The sequence below is a fragment of the Oryzias latipes genome, chromosome 20, assembly GCF_002234675.1.
Source record: "Oryzias latipes chromosome 20, ASM223467v1".
In the NCBI taxonomy this organism is placed as follows: Eukaryota; Metazoa; Chordata; class Actinopteri; order Beloniformes; family Adrianichthyidae; genus Oryzias; species Oryzias latipes.
Genome location: NC_019878.2, coordinates 13,446,051 through 13,470,284, shown reverse-complemented (window position 1 = coordinate 13,470,284; position 24,234 = coordinate 13,446,051). Strand labels below are relative to the sequence as shown.

The following is a 24,234-nucleotide window of genomic DNA, read 5'->3' as shown; positions in this document are numbered from 1 at the left end:
AGTTCTGTCATTTCCTGAACAAGATGAGTCAGAGGTGAATACTTGTTGGCTTAAAGGTTAAATTAATTTTGAATGATGAAAGGACAGGGTGAAAATGAATGACGGAGATTACGCTGGAACATTACAACAAGCACTCTAAAACCAGCGTGTTTTTAAAACAATTGGAAAACATCCACAATCCGTGCAGCGGCGGTGGGAGAAAATGCACTGATACTGCATAAAGATGCTATCACTACTCACCAATAAGCTCCTTGTTCCTGATGTCTAGAGCCATGTTTCTGAGAGCAGTGGCGACAGCACACACCACTTTGTCATTGTCTATCCTCAGCAACTCAACCAGGATGGGAAGGCCTTTCTCTTTGCGGACGGCAGCTCGGATGTATACTGACCACTGACACGGAAGACAGGAAGAAAGGCGGTTAAGCAGCTGTACTAATAAAATAAAAAATAAAAATTAATAATTATAGTAACATTTTTATAGTAACATTTTTTTATATAACAAGATAAGTCAGGCTGTATGGAACAGATTTTAGGGTTTTTAAAAAATGACAAACACTGAATGCCAGTAATTAGCTTAATTATACTAATTACTGATCTGCCTTGTAGACATCTACAGAGATGATGTGAAAGGACATTTCCACCTCTGAAATTTTTCTGAAGCAGTCATAGTCAAAATATTTGGCGTTGTTATTATACCTACAGTACACTATTGTGTAGTTGTAGGAAGGTGTAAAGTAGGCAGTGGCTCAGGTGGTTAAGCAGGTCAGCCAATGATTGAAGGGTGGCCAGTTCAATCTCCGCTCCCGGTAATATTCATACGCCACGCACATATTGGCAGCCACGCCTCTGTCAGTCTGCCCCAGGGCAGCTGTGGCTACATCAATAGCTTACAATCACCAGGTATGAAGTGTGAGGATACACATTGCAAGTGCTCTGAGCACCTGAAAAGGCGTAGAACAATCCATTATTACTATTACTTCCTGGATAACCAAAGTGATGTTGCAGGACATTTGTACTCATGCTGCAACACATGAAGTCCAAATAGGGGCTCTTTAGAAGCAAAATTAAGCAGTCGTGCTTGTTTAACAGGACTTGTGAGATCTGGAGTTTATCTGAACGTAGGTGTGTTGAGAGTGTGTCGAGAGCCGGGATTGGGCCAAAAGATTCCGATTGGGAAATCTTTATCTAAAGGTCACTTTTGAATTTGAGGCAAGATGTTTTATTTTGAAAACCTAGTGAATTCATTCTGCTTTCTCTTGAAACACTTTGGGTGTATTTGCTCCTGTTGTGCAAATGATTGTATTTTCTCCACAGCTGTGTTTAAAAAATAAACTTGATGTCCAAATTTAGAACAGCATAGGTTGGTGCTTCTGGACTTTTTCAATTGTCATCTTAAGTTTGACGTGGCCTCAATTATTCTGATTCATTATGCTGCATGCAACACTCAAACCCAATGTGTTAGACAAAAAAAAAATCTCACATGGTTTCAATTAATAAGAGAGCAAGACAGGACTGAGAAGGGGATTAGCAGCACAAACCTTACAATTAAGGTAACTTATAGATAAAAATGTGATGTCAAAATTTTCAGTCAATTCATCACTGTTTTTCTTAAATGATGTTTATTTGGGTTCAGGGTACATAATCAGTTAAGGAAATTATTCATCCCTGGAGATAAGTCCTTACATGTCACAGCCAAGTGCAGAAAGTGCGGCGTGTGCCAACATTGTTTCAAAGCGGAAATGGAGATTCTTCACAAAACACACACACACACACACTTTCAGAATATGCATCACAGGTTGCATCAGAGCTGCAGATTCCACCGGTTCAGTCACAGTTTAAGACAGATTTTATAAACAGGGTCTCAAGTTTTTCTTTCATCTCAGCCTCATTAGTAATCAGTGTTTATAAAAAATAATAGTTGTTTCATTTCAAAAGAAAGGGTAAAGAATTGGTGAACTTGAAACCTTCTTTAAAAACTTAATTTGTATGCTGTCCTTCACCCTGTCATTTTTTGCAATGAAAAAAAAAATTAGACACTTCTTGTGAAACCTCTCTTCAACATCTTTATAAATGCAGTCGCTATGGATACAAAAAAGAAGAGTTTACAAGTGGTGTTGAGAAATGGCTCATTCTTATTTTTACTTACTGCCACAAATTCCACTGATATAAAACATTATACGAGTATGCAATGTAACACACAGGCAGGACAATAAGACATGATTTGATCGCTTTCTTTTCTGTCAGTTAAACTTTTTTCTCATATTTTGACTCATTATGAGTAAAAATACTTATAAAATGAAGTTCTGGCTAGACAAGTCAGTAGAACTTGTAAAGAATTTCTTACAGGGCTGCCTGACTCTGATCATGATCCTCATCCCTTCTGTTTTCCAGCCGTTCTACAGTAGAGCTGCTTGCTGCTGATTAACTTTATCTAGGGGAATACTAGATCTTAAAACTAGAGACTGACAGTCCTGCTCTCCAAAAACTTTTTATGTTTTGAGTTTGGATTGTTCTGAAAGCCAACATCAGTGGAAAAAGAATGTTGTTTTACATGAAATCAATCCTTTTTGAATTGTAAATTTGGATACATTTTATCACAAATGTATTAAAATAAAGTCCAATATAATTGTCACACACCTGAATTTTTGGTCTTCACATTCAAACCATCGTCTGGAGGAGCGGAGAGCTGCAGACAGCTGCACTCTGGAACCATTTGATGGTTTAACCCCCTTTTCCACCCCTTAATTCAGGGAGCAATTGAGTCCCAGTTTTAGAGACTTTGGTATGACTCAACTGTGGATTTGAACTCACAACCTTCCAGTCTCATGCTATGTACACACAGGACATGTGGCGCTTACAGCTTCACACTGGAAAAGCGGGTAGGGGCATTTCGTTTGTTTCTTTTCTACTAGCGTATGTCCAACCATCTACAGTTGAAAGAGCCTGAGAGTGAAATAACAAAGCTGTGCAAATCTCATGAATCTTGTTTCAGACTTGTTCTTTCAAAGCTCTATCCCTTTATATGAAAGACTTGGTATCATATAGTTCTGGCTGGGCACAAACCACAGTTATTAATCCTCCATGATCAATTTCCAAATGGTTTCTGTGAATTTAAAGGTACAACATCCATACATCACTACCAAATCCAAGTTCTTGGTATTTTTAATAAACACGGCTTATTTTAAGAAGGTTTACACTTACATTCAATGCCACACTGTGCACAATTTCCTCTTTTAACCCTTGTGCTATCCTAGGCACTTTAACATTGGGAGTTGGGTCATCTAGACCCACTAGACAGTGCGCTGAACCTTTTTTCTTCAATGATTTGTGAACCTCACTGGTCTCCATGGATTACATGAAATCTTTCCACCTTTATCCACCTTTGTCATGGTAGAGAGAACAAAGTAAGGGTGGGGTCATCTAAAATGGCACAAGGGTTAACTAAGACAGAAGCAGGGCCAAGGTGACATTAAAATTAAGTCTTGACTTTTGGGACACCGCCCTCAGCAATGTGCATTTACGCGACCACTTCACCACTTCTAACAAAAAGTCTAAACTTTTGTATATATGAGTTTTGAAATTTTGAGTTCAAAATTCTTGAGTTCACTATGGCTACGTTGTTTATAAGTCCATTTTCAGACTCTTCATACAAAATGGGTGGCCACTGAATGCTCATTAAAAGTGAAACCAATTGAACTTTGATCAAAGACTTGAATTTGGTACAGACATATGGGTAGTGTCTTTTTTGAATTCACAAAAGTGCCAACCATTTGAAAATTTATCATGGAGGAAAAATGAATAATCACGGTTTGTGCCATGCCAGAATTCTGTGACCCCAAGGCTTTTGTATTTCAGAGCAGAGCTGTGAAAGAAAAAGCCTGGAGCAAAATACCCAAGATTTGCACTGCAACATTTCGCATCAAGCCTCTTCCAACTGTGGGTATATGCTCTAGCATCAGATGGAGACAGTCCAGTATGTGAAAACCACATGCTAAAAGCATGTTTAAGAACCCACATTCGGCGCATTCTTGAATGTGTGACACATGCCCAGTGTGAATGTAGCATGAAGGTCACAGCAACCAGGCATAGCCATTCTCTACCTCATTGTTTCCTGGCAACATGTGGACCACCAGCTACTAGGTCCTGATTCATGTGGAAGTCTATTATTTTTTTTTACAATGGAGAAAACTCTTTTTGTATGTGCACAATACATAAGAAGAAAAACAATTGTTTTCAGATCATATTGAAGCTAAGTTACATTTTTCAAAACGTCACAAGGTGGAAACCAAGAATGCCGTAACCGTTTGGATTATTCTCGGGTGTGCTTACAGCCAACCGTGACCGATGGAGTTTTGTTACTTTTTCAGGTCATCCTATGGTTATTCCCGTTCACTCCGTCTTTTACCCTTATATAAACCTCCCTGGAGGCAAAAGCTGCCATCACAATAGTCCCCAATTAGACCACATGAGTCATACATTATTACCATCTAACTGCCTCCATCAGTCGGCTGCTGCTAAGCCATGTCTCTGCTCTCTGGTGGAGAGTTTTGGAGCATTTTAAATATGAGCAATGTGTTGATTCTGAACAATGCCGCTTGCTGTATAGCATAGAAACATCAGATTGGGATCAAATATAAGTCGGAGAGATGCTGTTGTCAGCAAATATAACACTGCTGACGGCGGTCTGAGCGGGGAAGCTGCCCTGCTTTCCTCGACCCCTTTGTAACCATTCAATAGATGTTCACCCGCCGTGAAAATAAATGTATTACTCTGCAAGACCATTCTGCATCTGATTTACATTACAATAACAGAGCTTCACTCATATTCTAGCTTTGACACATTACATTTTCCTAAATGGGTTAAATCAGCGTTAAATTTTGGACTAAGTGCATTTTGGGGGGGGGATTTTGTCTACAGCGACAATGGAGGCAGACAAATTCGCAAACAATGCTTTGTTTATTTGTCCAGGTGTGCCTTTGATTTTCATAACTTGCACACACAATTACACAGCCCCTTATGGCAGTAATTGATGTTCCCAAAACAATTAAGAGGGCCTCATGTGCGGATCAATTTTTTTACAGCTTATGTCTGTCACAAAAACAAACAATTTAGTGAAACTTCCATAAATAAATTGATAGAAATGTTTACCTTCCAGCTGCCTGCAGCCAGGTTCTGCAGAGCCCCGGCCGCGCCCTCTAGGGTGTCAGGATTTGAGCACTCAGAAAGCAGGGTGAGGTAGGGCTTGACAATAGTTGGGTGCCACAACATTTGAACCCCCTTGGGGGGTTCAGGCGTATCTGGAAATGGGCCCACACCATCCCACTGTGAATAAAAGAAAAAAAAAAACGAAACGACATGCTTTACAATGTTCCTGAAAAGGATATTCTACTTTAGATCCATTTAGGTGCTCTCAAGCAGCTCTGGAGAGATTTACCATAGTATTTCTCACATTTGTTGCAAAGCTCAGGAGTAGTGCATAATGGATAAGAACAAGATCATATTTCACTTTTGTACTAAAAGCTGTGACACAGTGACCACCATTTTGTTAACTATGACTCTTATTTAAAACCTTGAATTTTATTGAAAATATGCCAATTGTCAGCTAAAGAGAAGCTTAGTCTTTAAAAAACTTTGTGAGCAGCACCTCTTATAGAGTTTCCAACTTTCTTTTCCTTAAAAAATATATATTTTATGTTCTTCTTTATAATGGAGTGGACTTTTTTGGACTACACACATACTGTACATATATGCTATCCTTTTTAAATTGAGTTTTGTCCTTCATACTTTTCACTTTTTTTTTTACACAGTAGTTCTTGCATCGTTAGGCATACGCAATCAAGTTCAGTTACCAGATTCCAACATGGTTTCTTATATTAGAAGGGAAAAAAAGGTGCTCGTCTGGGGGCGTTCTTCTGGGGCGGGGGGGGGGGGGGGGGGGGGGCTGTTCTCCTGGTTGGGCTGGAGCTTGCACTCTCTGTCCCCCCCATGCCTCCCTGCTCTCTGGCTTTGAGGGCCCCCGTAGCGGTCTTACTGCCCCTGGCCCGGGTGGCGGTTGTTCGTTAATCTATCTGCTACTGCTGCTGCTGCTGCGGCGGCGGGGGTCTTGGTGTGGGGATGGCTGGGCACTCTCCTTCCTTCTTTTTACATTCCATCATCCATTTTAGCAAAAACATAAACACTCACTCGAGCACAGGTGTTAGCTCACCTTTACACTAATAGTTTGCATGATTGAATAAAATATTTCACACTAGCTGCTTTGAATGTATAGGTATGCGTGTGGGAACATTATCTGTATTGTGTACATGTTGACAGGTTAATGTTTTTGGAGCCAACAGGTATGTTTATAACATTTGGGTGTGTGTATGGACAGGCCCTGCCTTTATAGACTTGTAGTACATCTGAACCTCACCGTAATGAGTGTAACCAACCAGAAAGTTGTTGCTTTATGCGACTTCATGCCCCCCCCCCCCACCTCTATAATCACCCTCCTACCCCCCCCCCCCTCTCTAACATCCTTCTCTCTTCTTCCATCCTTTCCTTTTGCGTCTGGACCAACAAAAAAGATTTTCACATTTGATTGAAATGAATAAAGTTTGGCCTCTATTACAAAAGGGGTCTATTCAGACATACCTCTGGTTTGTCAGAAGATTCATAACCCCTGTTGTTAAAATAAAAAATGTGCAACTGATTGTTAATAAGTAACACAACCACACTTGTTGATTTACCTCACCAACACGTCTATTGTTTCTGTGTTGTCCCTGTTTATATGAGTTTTGTTTCTAGTATCCTTGTTAAAAAAAAAAATATATATGCATTTGGCTTTTTTTTTGTTCCAATTCCATCTTCTCTCTCTGATTCTCACTTTTTTATCATCTCCCAGTCGACCTTCTCAGCTTCGCTTGACTGATTCTCCTCCTCCTCCCCCTCTCTTTTCTTCTCAAGGTAAACTAAGCAAGTGCCTTCAGAGAGGTGCTGTGAAGAGTGTGAGACACCGCATTCATGTTTCTATTTCCATTCAAAGATTCTGTGATCATAAAAAATCAAAGCTTTCTTTTAGTCAGAGGAGCGCAGATATTCTAACAGGAAATGCATCAAATCCATTTAGGGCATTCTAGAACTTCACTGCTTGATAAATATTAAAATGGTTGGTTTATGTTTGGTAGAAGTTAGAAGGTATAAACTACTTGACATGTTTCTTTTAATTAAATTGCCCAAAGGTTAAACAGGTTTTTTTTCTTTTTTCCACAAAGCCTTAGTATGAATAAACTGATGTTTTAGGAGTATACTTCACATGGGAACTCAGAATACAATAGACAGCTAGAAAACCTGTGGTGATGGAAGTATTCCTGTAATCTATTAGAAATGTTTAGGTTCAGTTCAGGCTCCCACAAAACTCCATTCACATTTCCTCCCTTCATATCTAATAAATTATTGAGGAGACATGGCGGTCTGTGTCCCTGAAGACCTTTTTTGTCTCTCAATTCCTTCTGACATCATTTCCATATTTTTTTTTAGATATGTTTAGCTTTTCTTGCTCTTGTTTTTCTATTCAAACCAAGTGGACATCAGAATTCCATTTCCGATTTACACTGATGTCTCCATGGGTTCTTATGGGGTAAGGTGTTTCCCGTGCTAAGAAATTGACAGTTCATTAATGCTTTGCATAAAAAAAAAAAAAAAAAAAAAAAAAAAGATTTAACAAAGCTAAATAAAGTGCAACCACTTAACTGATTCACAGTGTTAGTTTGTTGGTGGCGAGTAATACATTTTTCCCTGAAAGGCAAAAATGACTGTTTCTAAAATATTTTTTCTTGTCTTCAAAGATTTACAGAGATCAACATAAAACCAGGAGGTAAATAGTAATAATCAATTTTTACTTTGAAACTCAAACAATTACTTTTGTCATAGTTCTCAGTCTAAGTAAAACTTTGCTGTCTGGTATACTGACCACTTTTGGTTTTTTTTTTAAAGATAAATAGATTTGGTTCATTCAAGTCATCAAGATATGGTAATTAAAAAAAAAACTATTTATATTTTTTAACTTAATCAAAGAAAATAAAAATGTTAGCCAAATAAGATCTTTTATCAGTGTAATTTTTACTTTATGATGGAGGACATTTATTTAAAGAAAACTCAGCTTAAAATTAAATTTCTGTGTATTTATTTATTCAAATCGCTGTGAATCAGGAGCAGATGCAAAAATGCTTTTTGGAAAAGAACTTAATTGTTATGAAGAGAGTAAGAATGCCAGGCTATGAGCATCCTGCTCTGCTCTATTCTGATACATCCACTTGTAGACGACTGGATCTGTGTTTCTCTCATCTGAGCTGCCTTTTGGGCTGTACGGCTGGATAGCTCCGATATTGCTCACCATTTTTGTTGCAACGCTAATGTTGGGTTGGGGATGTGAGGGGCTGTAAGATCATGTAAAGTAAAAAACTGATTATACAGGTAATAGTGAAAAAAAAGACTTCTCACCTTCAACCCAGAGGTGAATTTCTAATAAATCTCTGCCGCTCTGCAAAAACTATATAGCAGAAATTCATTTTTCCTTCAAAAGTGTTTATGTTTAGGTATCTTTATATCTGTTGAGACCCTAAAATTATGTTGAAATAGTACCACTAATACAATCCAGAAAATAAAGTCAGAGCTACTGAAGCCTACTAAAAAGAAACATGATCAGCCAATCTGGGCCTGGATATAACCTTGACTTAATTGCTTTCTTTAAAAAGTAGCTTTATGTGAAATCTGTTGGGATTTGCCTATACTACAAAAAAGAAAAGCACTTAACTGATTCACATCAAGCTAAATTTAGTAGGACTATACGGCTTTATCCCTATTTGCACTCCTGATCTTTCATTATTTTTGTCATTACCTGGTCGACTCCCTTCTTTTTCTTCTTCTTCTTGCCCCAGCAGCCAGAGCTCTCTCCCTCGTGGCCATTGGCGTCACAAAGCAGGCCATCCAGCTCCTCCAAACCTCCTTGCTGGCCGTGGGAAGTCTCAGCAGCCAGGCGATAAGACAGATTTCTTAGAATGCATACGCAGTTCTCCACAGTCTGGAGGTAATTGAGACCAGAAATGGATGAGGAGGAGAAAGGTAAAGAGAGGGATGAAGAGATAGAAAAAATGGGAACGTTGCAAAGCCAGATCTGTTTTTGATGTCTTTCAGTGAAACAACTTGCTTAAAAACACAAAGTAAGTTCAAAGTCAAAGCATTGCACACAAAAAAGCCCACCCATTTGCACTTTCAAATTAACGGCCTTCTGGCAGCGCCCATGAGAAAAATAGAGAGGAGAGACAGGACGACTGAGAGTAAAGAAATAAAAAAAATAATCTCACAGGTAATGTGCTTTTGCATTTTGTTAGCTCTGACTTTGAAATAAGATTAGAAGAAACAGAAGTAAATGAGGAAAAATGACAAACCCAATACATTATCTCACACCTCATTAAGCAGCTGGTTTGGAGGCAAACCCGGCTGCCACAGAGCATGCGAGTGCATCTCTGTACATGAGCAAAGAATATCCTACAATGTATGGTGTTGCCTATAATGTGTGTGCTTGAACCGATAGTGTGTATTTGCGTTAGAGTGTTTTTGCACGGAAAGAGGAGGCATTGAATCAATGGAGTAGAAATTAAGAAAGACAAATCATCAGTCTTCTCGGTGTGACCGTGGGTTTACACAACAACAACAACTTGGGAGTGTAATTGAACAGCCTCCGGAGATGCAGAAAACAAAACAATGTCTCACTCCAGTGAGCTGCAGTCGTGTTGCAAATTTTATTTGAATTCCATTAGAAAACAGTGTTGGAGAAATATACCTTTAAATTACAATTTACTATGACGTTTCATATCTGGATCAGTTATTGAGCACGCACTTCCTTTTTCTCTAGGGGAGAAAATGAAAAGACACTCGCTTTTTTCTTTAACGTTGCTAGTTCTGGTCAGCTCAGCAAGGTCAAAGGTCAGGGTGAGGTGCAGTAGATCAGCAGCCCAACACAAGTGCCATTCATGGACGAGGGAGCAAACACGAGGCTGAAAGCAGTTCCACTGTTATTTATTCTTTATGACCTTGTGTGGCTTGCTCTCCTCTGGGACGAAACACCACATGAACACAGAAAAATGTCTCCTCTTATCCAAGCTATCTCCATAGCATGCACATGAACAGATATGCTTTATAGGCTATATGTCATGGTTAAAAAAGTCACTGAAACATTTTATTCAAATTTTGGACATGAAAGACATCACGCTAGTCTAACTCATCTTCAGATTTTGGTAAGATCTGGATTTGTGGACATGAAAGCAAAAAGAGAAGGACTGAGAATATGCTGATGATTAAATATTCAACAGCATATCTTGAGGAGGTTACTGTCTGATGCAAGAAGAGAGAACTGATCCTGTTAGGTCAGTGTAAGGCCACATAGTCTGGTAGGAAATGCTGGCAGATTTCCACTTCATATATCATTCACAAAAGAAAAACTTGGGTTATATTTTTGATCATATCTGCAATATTTTATTCAATAAAATATAGTTATCTTTGAAACATTTATAACTAGATTTACCTTATTCAAAAGGATCTGCAATTGGAACTTAACAGCATTTTTTGAATCACTTATGACAAATTCAAAATTTGTTCCAGAAATAGACATCTGAATGATGCCATCCATGCGCATGCTAAAAAATATTTCACGAGCGTCAATGACACCCTAACAGACTGACCAGCTATTTAAATGCCATGCGCTCTAATGCAGCCATATGCCATCATGGATGTTGGCATTTGGTGGTTGTTCATTTAAAAAAAGCAAAATGGTTCATTTTCGTGTTAGAAAGACAGATGTGAAATCATTAATGTCCACAAAACAGATGCAGTTATACATATATACATATTTATACAAAAATCAATTGTCAAATTTATAGCAATACCAATCTCCTTAACAGTTTTCAGTAAAACAGAGCATTTAACTGATTTATGAATACATTCATTTAGATTTTGTGGGTTTATTCAGACTAAGTACATTTTGGAAAAGGGGCATGTTTGATTCTTTTATTGCAAATATGTCAAATAGCAACATGTGCACATAATATGCAAAGAAATAGGAAAAATAACTGTAAAACACTCACAAATTGCAAGGGGAATGTTGCTAGTGTATATCATTCCAATGTATATTGTCCATGCAGCAGTAACCTTTTGCTGGCTCACCTGCTAATCAGTAAGTGTAACTGAAAGAACAATAGTTCTCCAGCTATAAATTCAAAAATAGGTTAGGGAAATAGAGTTGAACAGAGATTAGGGGTGGGCATTAAAAACTGGTAGAGAGACAGGAAGACATTTAGAGCTAGCAGTACCCCAGTTAATATCAAATACATCTTACATTATCTTGTTTAGGTTCACTATACAGTGGGTAGCATATATACCTACTTTAGAAAATACTCCTAAATTCTAGTTGCACTGATAACTATACGAGCAGAATTGCAGCAAACAATGCTGCAAGGTGTTCAATTGAAGATATTGCAACTTGAGGGGTTTTATTTTTTAGAAATTAACCATAAAAATTAAAATGTTCAGAACTATTAGGAAATAAGAGAATAAAGAATCACCCTTAACGTTTATGCATCGGTTTGAAAATACATATCTAATGCAAAAAAGAGAAAATATATGTCGGAAAATAGTGCAAACCTTGCTGTCGATCTCACTGCTGCCTAGAGAGGTCTGGATAACGAAGAGCAGAGCATCCGTCAGGCCGTCACACTCCCTCATCCTTCGCCTTGCCTCCTCACCTGCTGAGCTTACATTCCTGCAGGACACGCAGCATAAAACAAAAAAAAAATGCTAGCCTGAGAAATTTGGAGTGTGCGTGTTCGTGTGTTTGTTCGTGTGTTTGCCAAAACCGGTCAAGCAGCAGAAAAAGAATGGGAAAAAAGTAAGAAGCAAATGCACTCCAAAATGAACAAATGAAAGAAAGACTGAAGATAAGATATAGTGATAGCATGCTGTGGGAAAAAAAGGGAGGGAAGGCAACACAAAGAAAGCTGGCAGCTTAAGCTAAACAATTGATAAGTGGCATTAAAATGCTGGATTCATCCCAAGCTCAGCCCTGAAGGCTCACTTCAATTTAACACACTTGACTTAAGTCCAAGAAGAGCATAGAGAGTTGGGATAGGGGGGGAGTGGAAAAACAAAGAAACCAAAAATTGAAATGAAAGGCACAAAGACTAAATGCTTTGATCATTCAACTATATTGCTTCTTTTTTATAAGCAGCTTGGCCATTATGATGAAAAATGAATGGGCTAGGACAGAAGAGGAGATACAGGTGGGTGGAGTTGGTGTTGGAACTGTTTGAGTTTCAGCACAAAGTGGCTTTTCCAACACTCCAACAGACAGTAACTGTCTTGTTATATGTGTACATCTTGTGTTCCTGACCAATGGAAGCCTTTTTATTTGCCTTTCCAACTGTTTTCCTATTTGTATGAGCAGCAGAATTACCGTAAGTATGCCAAACTTTTTTGTGCCAATGTCAAATATCTTAATTTGTCATTGACTCATGTTTGGTGTTGCTTTGTAGGCTGGATAATGAAAGCCCAAAGGAACCAGGTAATTGGTATTTCAAAACGTTTGAATTTAACAAGCAGAATCCTCAGTACTGAGTTGAAAAACTACCACGGGTGGGTACCTCGCCATTGCTATGGAAACCAGCCTGGGAACAAATGTGGAATGTAAAAAAAATCTACTCTTCTCTTTTAGGAATCAGACCGTCAAGGATGATGACAAGCCTCATTTATACAGAAAGTGAGTTGTCATCCCAGACCATGAAACTGCCTCCACCAATGGAAAAAAGTATGTCTCTTTGAATTTCTTTAACACTTTGACTCTAAAACTGGAATCTAGAATAATTGGAACTTCTACTTGAAACAGTCCAAAATCTAAACATTGACACAAATATAAATAACAATCTTGTGAATGTTCAGGAAAATGATTGAACTGACAGTCAATATAGTACATTTTTTAAGCACATTATACCCATGAGGGTTGTGGCCTGGGGAGAAGTACCCAGAGGTAAATGTTTACACGCACTACCCACAGCAGCTCAATACACCTCCCCAGGTTCCCTGTGTTTAGCTAAATCAATTCTTCTTTGTTGAGTTCAAAAGGTCTAATGAATGAGGATAAGACTGTTGTCTAAATCAAAATAAATAGGCTAAAGAGTCAAAATAGGGAGTGTTTTCAGGGCAGGAGGGACCACAGCTTATGGCTCAGGACAAACTCAACCATGACCCCTAATAGTAATAGTACACAATCCTAGGAAGCTTCGACCAACCAGAAAACAGTGTAAATATACACAAAATGTATTTGTTTTGGTATAACATGTGGAGAAAAAAATGCATTGTAAAAAAAAAAATGGTGCAATGTCTGTACTCCTAACCCCCTCTCTGGTTTTACGAAAAAAATAACAATAAAAAAAATCCGTTACTCTACTTTATGTACTTCCACTCTTTTCTATTATTTACAAAGCTGCACAGTAAATAAATGTGTGTTAAAAGTTAAAATCCTTCACCAAAGGCATTATACCTTTTCCTCAGCATCTGAAGAAACGAAGGAATATCAAATGAGAGACTCAAACTCCGTCTTTTACTGCAAATTAAAGACATTTATGTAAATACTCAAGAGTTTAAAACAAAAGACTCTTTTCTTCTGAAAACGTCCAAGACTGAGAAGTGTTGCTGCTGGCTAAAAAAACAAAAACGTTCTGATAGGTCAAAGGTGAAGTGTCAGCAAACAGATGAGACAGTCTGTTGTGGTGTGAACAAGAAGACTATTCCATCACTACAATGAAGACATCACAGCTGCTTTGCTCAGTCTGTGAGATGAGGTTCCTCATAAATAGCGCTGATGAGAAAGACAGAGCAGGGAGAGGGAACTCATTTTCAAATTTCACGTTCACAGCTCCCTGCTTCCAAGAGAAGGTCAACTCATTTTCCCCACTTTGAATGCTAATGGCCAAACAAGCATATGCAGGAAATGCTGCTTAGCATAAACGCAAGTCCCTATTGAGTCAATATGAAAGAACAGAACAGTGCAAACACTTCACCTTGACTAATGCTTAAGCACCAGACAGGAGGTGGGTGGTGAGAAGGGGAGAAACGAAATTATTCACTGCTTAAACGTGCAGCCTGGAATATGCTGACAGTTACTGTGAATTGTCACTCAGCTGTGTGTCTGATGCTTTACCGTGGCTCTGCGCCACGTATCAGGATTACAAAAGCAGTCGACCCTTCCTGTTTCTTAACTCAGCAAAAACAACTCAAACTTATGAATTTGAGTCATTTCAAAAACCTATATTAACCATATTTGTTTTTCTTTCCAGTATGTTTCATCCAAGCAAAGTTTATAGAGAAGGCCATCCCAGCTGTAATTGTCAGAGAACACCTCAAACACCATAAATTATTAGAAGAAATGAGTTAAATTACTTTCATTTGTTTTTATAGTTTTAAAACAACCCTCCGCCTGCTAAGAGTTTTTCAACAGATCTCACAGTAACTGAATCCTCCAACAGCCATTCAGTCTGTGTATTCTGGAAAGTCTCCTCTGCTTTTGTCCTGAAGACTTACTCTGAGGAAAATCCTGCTTTTGGTGTTTTTAACACCTTCTTGAGGCAAATATTTGGGTGGAGCTTCACCTCACCAGTTTTATTTTGTCCCTACATGTTTGATCTTTTAATATAAAACATAAAAAACCGTTCGATCTCATTTTGTTGAGATTTTTGCATTTAAAATGCTAAAATTTACCACTCAAAATTGTGTTTTTTTGGACAGTTTTAGCTTCATTGTGGAATTATTGTGTAAATGAATCCAAAATGTTTCTGTAAAATCAATAAGCTGGGGTTGTATCAAAAAGATTCAAGCATTGCGACAAAAACAGTTTGAAAAATAAATAAGAGAAAATTGTGAAGTAGTATTGAGTTTCTATTGAGTATAAGACAACGACATCAGAATGGTCTAAGTCAGCTGCACACAGTCTAAAAATTCTGCTCAATACACATGGGCCATTTGCAGGTTAAAATAGCTTCTTACTATAGATGAGCCAATATCTATTTACCGGTACTTTTATTTAAACTTTATTTTTTGCTGCAATCCGCATCTGAAGAGTTTGATTTTTTTTTATTTGAAATGGTTTATTTCAAGCAATCAAAATAGAAATAATACACAAAAACAATATAATCATCAGTTATACATTCATACAGTAACTAATCAGTTGAAACAGCATGGAGGAGGATGTTAGACTATTGTACTCGTATTATAACTTTTAGAAAGATTCAAAATAAGATTACATAGAGGAAGAAATGACTAAAATAAATGACTATAAATACATGTCAGCACTTTAACATATAACTCCTAATAACAGGAGGCCCCTTTTTTCCTGCGTAGTTTGAGTGCACATCCTGTATACATATTAGAAATATGTATATAATATCAAACAAATGTATTAGAATTATTCTTTTAAACCACTCCAGAAAATATTTTTAATATTGCCCACTAAAAATGCTTATATTTTGTCTTGTCATAATTTGCTTCTTTACACACTTTTTTGTATTTTAAAAAAGTAAAAAGTTTTCCTCGTTCTTAAAAAAAAGAAGATGCTTTCTAACAAGTCAGTTGTCTTTGTGTTGGCAGGCGTTAAACCTGTTTCTTAGCTGGCACAGTGTTTAAAAGACAAAATCTTAATATTTGTCTTCATATTTTCATTGAAAATTCTTTTTTTTTTTCTTGCAGAGCATAAAAGTATGTGATGAGTATGTGAGTTACAGAGCAAATACATTTTTTTAGTAGTTTTGTTTGTCAAATGTGCAACAATCACAAGTAAGGTCTGGCCGCGGCTGCAGTGCAGACAGATGGATCTCAGACAATGCTGCTTAGGGAACAAATGACTATTGAGTGACTTCGGCTGAAACAGCTGTTGTGTGGTCTCTGCACAACTATCTGACCATGTTTTGTGTCTGTGTGTGGGGGGGGGATTGGTGGTCAGTGACAGAGGTCCATCACCAGATGGCACAGACATTCATAAAACCTATTTATATCAATGAGGCAAATGTGTTTTTTTTTTGTGCAAACTTTTGAAACGTGTTAACTTTATCCTACTTACAGATCTTATTTGTTAAAGAGCTTAATCATGCGGCAACCACACAACTGTTCAACCTGAAGGAATGAGCAGGTAAATTGATTGACTGAGTGCTTTCTGATGTGTACTTGATCACATTGAATGCTCCAGTGAGAGCAGGTAGTTCCCCCCAACACAAGTCATAGCGATAAAAGGGTCTGTCCGGGTTGCAAGCGCACATCCGCCCTACAGGCAGATGCCCAGACAGGAAAGGGCTGGACCTCACTGTCTTCGAAGGAATCTGGCCATGTTGGCCATGAAAAGAATAAGAAGAATATATTTCTCTAGCTCATCAACAGTCAGACAGAACTGAAGAGGCTGCTCGGATGAGAGACGAAACGTCTTCAAACCAGAAATTATGTCCAGTTGACTTTTTTTAGAACTTTTGGTAACACTTTATATTAAGATTCCTTAACAAGCTCTGTTAACACATTAACAAGCATTATAAATGAATTTATAGGGTGTTAGTAAGACATTTATTAGTACAATAAGTCTAATAAGGTTTATTAAATTACTTAGTTAACACATTTACAAGAAAACATCCTAATAATAATGCTTGTAAATGTGTTAACTAAGTAATTTAATAAACCTTATTAGACTTATTGTACTAATAAATGTCTTACTAACACCCTATAAATTCATTTATAATGCTTATTAATGTGTTAACAGAGCTTGTTAATGAATCTTAATATAAAGTGTTACCGAACTTTTCATTTTATCAAGACCTGGATGACTGAGAATCTACACTGACATATTAAAGTATGATTACAGTAATCCAAAGTTTTTTGTGTATAAGTCTAATTCTACGTTCACACCAGGCTCGGAAACATGTGTTCAAGCAACTACTTTCAACTAAAAGTCCATTTAAATGCACGTATATGTGTATTTGGGCTTCCACGTTATTACTCGCATTTATGTGTCGCTAGAATGCGCCTCACATGCATGGCGTGAACGAAGCAGGCACAGACTTTCTGCTGCCATAGCTGCAAACACACAAGCTGCAGGGAGTTAAAACACCTTCTCACTGGAGGATTTGAAAAGCTTTGAGTAAAACTTGAGTTTGCACTGATAGTAATGTACTAAACTCTGATAGGGTAATGGACTGAGAAGGGATTTTAAGACTGCGGACAAGCTGGGAGATTACCTATTTTATATTTATTGTGTAACTGATCCAAAACCCCTTTTTTTTTACTATAAAAAGTAGCAATAAAATAGAGAAAAGACTGCAAAAGAACAAAGGAAAAAGGGCTTTTTCTTTTTCTATTTTAAAGTTGATACTCATTTGCAAAAGTCTCCGAAGAAAGATTCAATGTGATCAACAGTTTTAGCCACAAAGAAATTGAAGGGACATGTTCAAAGAATATTATAAAAAATACGTTTGTAGAAATAAATCTGACTTAATTTATAATTTTTTTTTACTACACAAGTAAGCTTCGATATACCTGTTGAAAACGAAGGTTTTATTCTTTTAACTTTATTTAAATAAGACAGTAGGCTATATGGGAAGACACTAGTAACTGCTTGGATTGAATTAATAAAATGCACGAATAAAGACAAGAGCAAATAATTAAAGTACACATAGTTTCCCACTACTAATAGAAAACAGCTAATGCACTGCTCCCATTTCATTTTGTTTTAAACACTTCTCCTGGCTATCTGTGACTTTGAGACTGGACCGGGTGAGAATCTTTTACTGTGTTGATGGAAATGTGTGTCCTGACGTGTGTGCATGTACAGTATGCACATGAAACACAAAGACACAAAGTGAAGGGGACATGCAACATGCAGCTACATAAAGAAAAGACATAATTGAGGCAGTGTGCACAGGAAAACAAACATTGTAGTCTTGTGTTACTTTAACCCCAAGAAGACACAGTGAGAAGAGAAGTCATTCAAGGAGCAGCAGAAACACCTTTGTTACTCATTATTAGAGTCTATTTCTCTGTATTTGCTGCTTCTACAAGCCTGTCTCTTCTAATCTTCCCAGCTTCTTCTCCTCTGCTCTTATTTGTCCTCCTTTTTCCCTGATTTTCCAATCTGATCTGTGACTTCATAGAGTTGAGCAGTGCAGTGACAGCTTCATCCATCTTCCCCCGCATCTTTAGGTACCTACACACATGCACTGCAGCCCTGTGAGCCATTTTCCAAGATAAACTTGAACAAACTTGAAAAACTACAGATGTCTCAGCTGCCCAGATTTCTTTTTAGGTATTTATGGGAACAAAAAATATAATTGAAGAAGTAAAAGACAAAAACAGACAAAAAAAATGACACACTGTTCTATTTCTGACACTGAAAAAAAAATGTCGTCATCCAGGCACAAGTTATTGGGTTTTAACTCCCTGTATAAGCCTGTCAACTTGCAATTTAAAGCATCTCTCTCTTCCCAATTCATTTTCTGTATCTTACAAATCAATTCCATTATCAGATGGAAAGCTACAATCCCGACAAAAAAGTAACATCTAAGTTTTGATAAATTTTTATTCTAGAAATGCGACAGCTGTCTCTTGTTCTTCCTTTTTTTATTTACAACTCTGAGAAAAAAAATATCATTTCCTTTTAGCTTTCTATTAAGACAGTCTTTCACAAAATAAGATCTTCACAGCCATCCTCCATGCTGCACGCTGCACCGACCTTGTTCCATGTAAATGTGACTGGTTTACATACATGTCATCTATTCTTCGCATTTTTTGCATTCTTGCTAGTCTTTATCAAAGAGCTCAGATTCTTTTATACCTGTTAACAAAACAAAACTAAGTGAAAACTGCTCCGTAAACAACCTTTTAAAAATGTTCAGTTTGGATTTTTTTGATGTGGAAAAACAACAATGGGCTAAACTTCCCGTCATTGGATATGACATTAATTCTTGTTTACTTCTTTGTTTGTACACATATTTAATTTACACTTGATTATCTTGCAAGAAATACAAGGAATCTGGAAAACCTTACTGCACTGTTCAGTATCCAGGTATTTATCTCTGAGTCACACTGGTTGAAGTTTTAGCCAAAGATGTACTAAATCAATCTTAGGTCAGTGAATTGGATTGAATAGGATTGTTTATTAACAAAAGTTAAAACAGAATTGAACAGCAACCTCAAATATAGAATTGAATAGTAGTTAAAATTAATTGTTACACCCCTAGTATGGGTGTTCAAAATATCCTGCAAGTTTGCAAATGATATAGACATTTTTGATTTCCGGGTGTAATCTGTATGGTTAAAACCTTAATTTGTAAAATACTTTAAAAAACGGTTTTCTATATCCTGAAACATCTTAGAGTTTTAGTTATAAAACGAAAAAATATTGTATTTCAAAATGTTTTATTTTCTTTGTATCAATGTTAAATTAATCAAAGTATCGCATACACCAGTGTTTTTCAACCAGTGTGCCGTGGGAGATGGCAAGTGTGCCGTGGGAGATTGCCCTCATTAACTGATCTAAAAACATTTCCCATCTCCAGGATTTCAGCTCTCTGTTCATCCAAACAGACCCTGATAAAACACTGAGGAGTTAGGAATATAAAAGATCGTAAAATACCTTTTCTTTGCGTTTATTTTATTTTATAAAAGACATTTTGATAAGAATGACGTACCGCGATTCAGCTGCACCTTCGGCTGTATGTTGGAAAAGTCCCGTGTTGGGGGGGTTAATCACATGTCATCGGTCTGACCAATCAGAAGTGCTTAAAGTCTTCACTTCCTTGTCCCGATTTAGCTCGTAAAGTCGCTCATTTCTAACAGAAATACCAGCTAAAGCTCGTCTTTATCGGTGTAGCTTTCCACAAAATCCGGTATCAGACCGTGGAACAAGTGAACAAAACAATGAAGCTCCGAAAACCGATCTTCGGCCGTTTTATGCACTACATTTCCCATGATGCATTGGGTTGTGAGAGTGACAGCGCAAAAGGAGATCTGTTGTTAAACGTCTTGAAACTAACGAACACACAAACTGTTTTTAAATCTTTTAACTTAACTTTTATTGCATCTTTTAGAAAAAAACAGCTGCAGTTTCCAGCTTTTTCTGCAACAATTATCTCAAAAATGCATGTGAGATTGTGCAGGGGCTGTAGATCAATACAGACTATGAGTTTCTCCTTTTTTTTAATTTTTGGATGCTGGTGTGCCGCGGGATTTTTTTTAAGGTTAAAGTGTGCCGTGGCTTAGAAAAGGTTGAAAAACACTGGTATACACTCTAATATTGGTATTTTCAAATGTAGTAGGAAGTAATGTCTAGCAATTTCTAGGTCAGTCTTTTTGTTGTTTTATTATTTGGTCAAGTACAAGGAATTTCTAAAGAGTAACAATAAACATAAAATATGTTCTAACTCCCTGTGGTTGTTGTTTAGCTTTCAGCATATCCCTCCAGAGGAAGCAGCTTTTTACTGATTTACACAAGTGGTATGGCACAGAATTTTACACCGGATGCCCTTTCTTACACAACCCTGTATTTTACCCGAGCTGGGGACCGGCACAGGGAGACCCAGGCCCATCCAAATGCCCCTACAATTGGAGGGATGGGGAGAAGACGCAGGGGTAGGAGAAGAATTCGGATTTGGCTCCAGACTTGGGGCCCCCTCGTGGTTACATAGTTAGGCAGTGGTGTAAAAATAAGTTAAAAAAAAAAAAAGTGTTTGAGCTTTTAATGATTAACAAACCCTTCCAGGTCAATAAAATAACACTCTTGGAAATTAGTTGATAAATAAAGGGTCAATCTCTAAACAGAGTTTACTTTGTGAAAATCAAGGTTTGTCTCATCACTCATCTTTTGCTGTTGTTAACTTTGAACGAGTGGGTTGACTGTGCACAAATGAATTATTGACACATCATCTGTATATAATTAATCTTGAAGAGAAAAAAAGAGGAGATGAAACTACACAAATAAAAATCATTTATCTAGTAATAAATACAAGGGAAGGAACGGTAGGACAGAAAAATATTCACTGTTTCTACCTGAGACAGCCGGTAGCGTTGCGCAGCACCTGGGAAGTATGAAGGTGGAGCTTGCGGTCATCATGGTGATTGGGGGAGGAGTCCCAGTTGGAGTGGGGTATAATGACGCTATTAGTTAAAACAGCCAGTGCGTCCTGAATGATTGGCATCTTCAATGCATCACAGGACGAGAGATTCCAAAGCACACCTGCAAGAGAGGCAAACAGGATAAGGTTCTTTAATTAACCTTATAATTATTATATAAATAATTCTATAAACTGAACTCCACACCATAATAGCTTTTGAAAATCAGAAATATTTGCCAAATGAAAAACTGTGTATTGAATTTTCAGCATACAACACAAACTGCAATTGAACACATATTCATTCACGTCATTTGCTTTGTTATGTGACACCTAAAACACACAATCCTCACAGCAACAGTATTATATAGTTAAATATTGTGAATTATTTTAGTATTCTATAAATTGTAGGATGTCTGTGTTTAAAATATTACCATCTGTATTAAACTTGATTAATGTTGATTATGCCTGCAGCACATTGTGCCAACATAACCTCCAGTATTTCACTGCTTTGATGTCTGTGATAAAGTGAATTAACTCATGTTGACAATAATTTGTTTACATAAAAGAAATGTCAATTGTATCACTTTCACCCACACATATATCATAAACTACTAATAGTATTAATATATTAGCAGTTTATTTTAAAATTTTACAAAATTTCCGTATTGTTTAAAGAAAAAAAAAAGGTGGTTTTGCTGCCCTTTTCTGACTTTGAGCCCCTGCCCCTCTAAAATCCTATGCACGTCTCTGGTATGGACACACGCTACTACATTCCCACTCACACATTTTTCCATCTAACTTGTCAGATGGAATACCAGATGCCCCTTCTCGGATGGCTGACAGCACTGGCCCTGTTGGTCAGCTGTGACGCTCTCAAACACATGCAAACCACAAACACATTCAGGCTTCATCAGCATTTTGGAATTTTAAATATGTTTATTAGTCCCTTCTGCTTGCAGTGATTGTCTGTGTCCGTGGAGCAAGCAGTGAGAGATGCTAAATCAAATTTAATAGCAAAATGTATTTAAAAAAATTAGCAACATTACATGAAAATCAAAAGGGGAAGAACAATAGAAGAAGTAAGTTAATAGGAGAAAATGGAATAATAAAAGAATGATAACTCAAATTGTTATTTTGACAAATGCAAAAAAACAAACTCTGATATGAAGGTCATCATTCATTATGCAAAGTTATTGATTTTAGATGCTTCAGCACTAGAAGGGAGCTGTCATTTTTCTATGGCACCATTAGGCTCAAAAAATGAACGCATCTACACAAATTATAACATGCTGTACTAGACACCAGCACTATTATTTTTACATATTTTAAGAAGAAGTTGTGGTTTAAAGGATCTTATTTAAACATTCACAATGAATCTCTAGTTTTTGTTCCATTTTAGCAGTCTGAATTCATATTAAGCAAACATTAAAGATCCTGGCTTTAAAATCAAAATTTAAAAAAATGTTTAAAACATTTTTTATTTTGAAAAAGCCTTTTTTTTAACATTCTTCATGTTTTAATTTAAAACATGGTTTCATTTTTATTTCCTTATATAAGTAACTTTTGAAAAATGAAAGCTATAACAGATCCCTTTATTAGGTCATTTGTTACAGAATTCTGGTACTTTCTTCATCTGTCTCTGATTAATTTTTTAATTACAACTTCCGGGAGTTTTATTTATGCCCACGAAAGTTCAGACTATTTTTTTTGCAATTTACTTTTCTGTATATAACTAAAGCAGGATAAAAGACTTTAAAAACATGCCTCGTTCCTCGGAATATCTTTAAAATGTTTATGTATCTTTTTACCACATAAACTTTATATGTAGCAGCATCAACTCAGTGCATCTAAATAATGAACTCTAGATATTTCTACACTAATATGACGTTTCTAAGTTTTGGTTTTGTTTTCACAAAAAGTGAAATTGAAAAATTAAATTAAATGTTATTACATTTAAATTTATGCTTTAGCCAGTCATAAAATATGTAAAACAAAAGAATTCAATCTAAGACAAGGGATTCAAATTTAACACTTTTCAAATTAAATTTGAACAAAAGTAGAATTACCTTTTTGATTTTGATTTAAACGGTTCCCCATCAAATTTTATTTTTTAATTTTATTTTAATGAGGCTTAATCCCACTCCTAAACCAAGGTTTAAAGCCCAAACAGGCATCCAGGCTTGGATTTGCATTTAAGCTTTTTGTCAATATGTAAGACGGAAAAACGTCTTCAAAAACTTTAATCTATGGTGACATTTGCCTGTAAGATCAACAAGTGGCATTATTTTGAATTTTAGCTTTTAAAAACATCAAACAATATTTAACGTGTCACAGTGCATGTAGTTCACTACAAAATCAATATTTAGTAAAACAAAAATAAACAAGATTTCACAAGATTTCTGCAAAACCCATTCAGTCAGATGGCAATATCACTGAAGATTTGAAAGACACTGTGGCATTTGAAACTGTAATTAAAACTATTACAGAAGATAAACTTATAGGGACATTGCAAAGAATTAAAAATACTTGCAGATCATGATACTTACAGAGGTTTAAAGTGTTTTAACCAAGTGAAGAATGGAAAAAAACAATATATATATTCTTTATACATATATATCTGCTTTTACTCTCTCTATTCTCCCTCATTTCTCAGACACTCTGCTACCATATAATCCTTTTTAACAGCAGCCTCTATTTTGTATTCCTCCTACTGTCGGACTGTCTTTCAGTTTCTTCTTGTTAACATATTACGCATGGATAGCTTAAGGTCAAGTAAACTCTAATGGCTAAACATGTAAAAAAATGTAAATTGATGTGTCATGTTAACATAGATTACAACTGTTTAAATGTGTGGTATAGTCAAATTATGTTGTCAATCATATGATTGCAGCTTAATACATTCAGGGAAGCAGACAGGATAAATACAACATCACAAAAGAGATCAGACTAGATCAAATGAATATTCGACACCTGATCGGAAGATTGCTGGTTCACTCTTGCCTTGCCTGCCCATGTGTCTTACCGTTGGGGAAGATACTGAAGTCCGGATTGCCTCTGATGGTCATAG

General features: G+C 36.8%; 1 protein-coding gene across 1 annotated transcript in view; it reads right to left on the bottom strand.

Moving 5' to 3' along the window:
• LOC111946595 (catenin delta-2-like) overlaps positions 1-21,308 on the bottom strand; it is a 57,745-nt gene extending 36,437 nt beyond the window's left edge. Inside the window, exons 1-5 of the mRNA XM_023949963.1 lie at positions 21,103-21,308; positions 11,677-11,794; positions 8,876-9,058; positions 5,149-5,322; positions 241-391 (exon numbers count right to left, since the gene is read on the bottom strand). Coding sequence (XP_023805731.1) covers positions 241-391; positions 5,149-5,322; positions 8,876-9,058; positions 11,677-11,794; positions 21,103-21,251 — 775 coding nt within the window. The 5' untranslated portion in view covers positions 21,252-21,308. The remainder of the gene's footprint in view (positions 1-240; positions 392-5,148; positions 5,323-8,875; positions 9,059-11,676; positions 11,795-21,102) is intronic.
• Between the last annotated feature and the right edge of the window lie 2,926 nt (positions 21,309-24,234).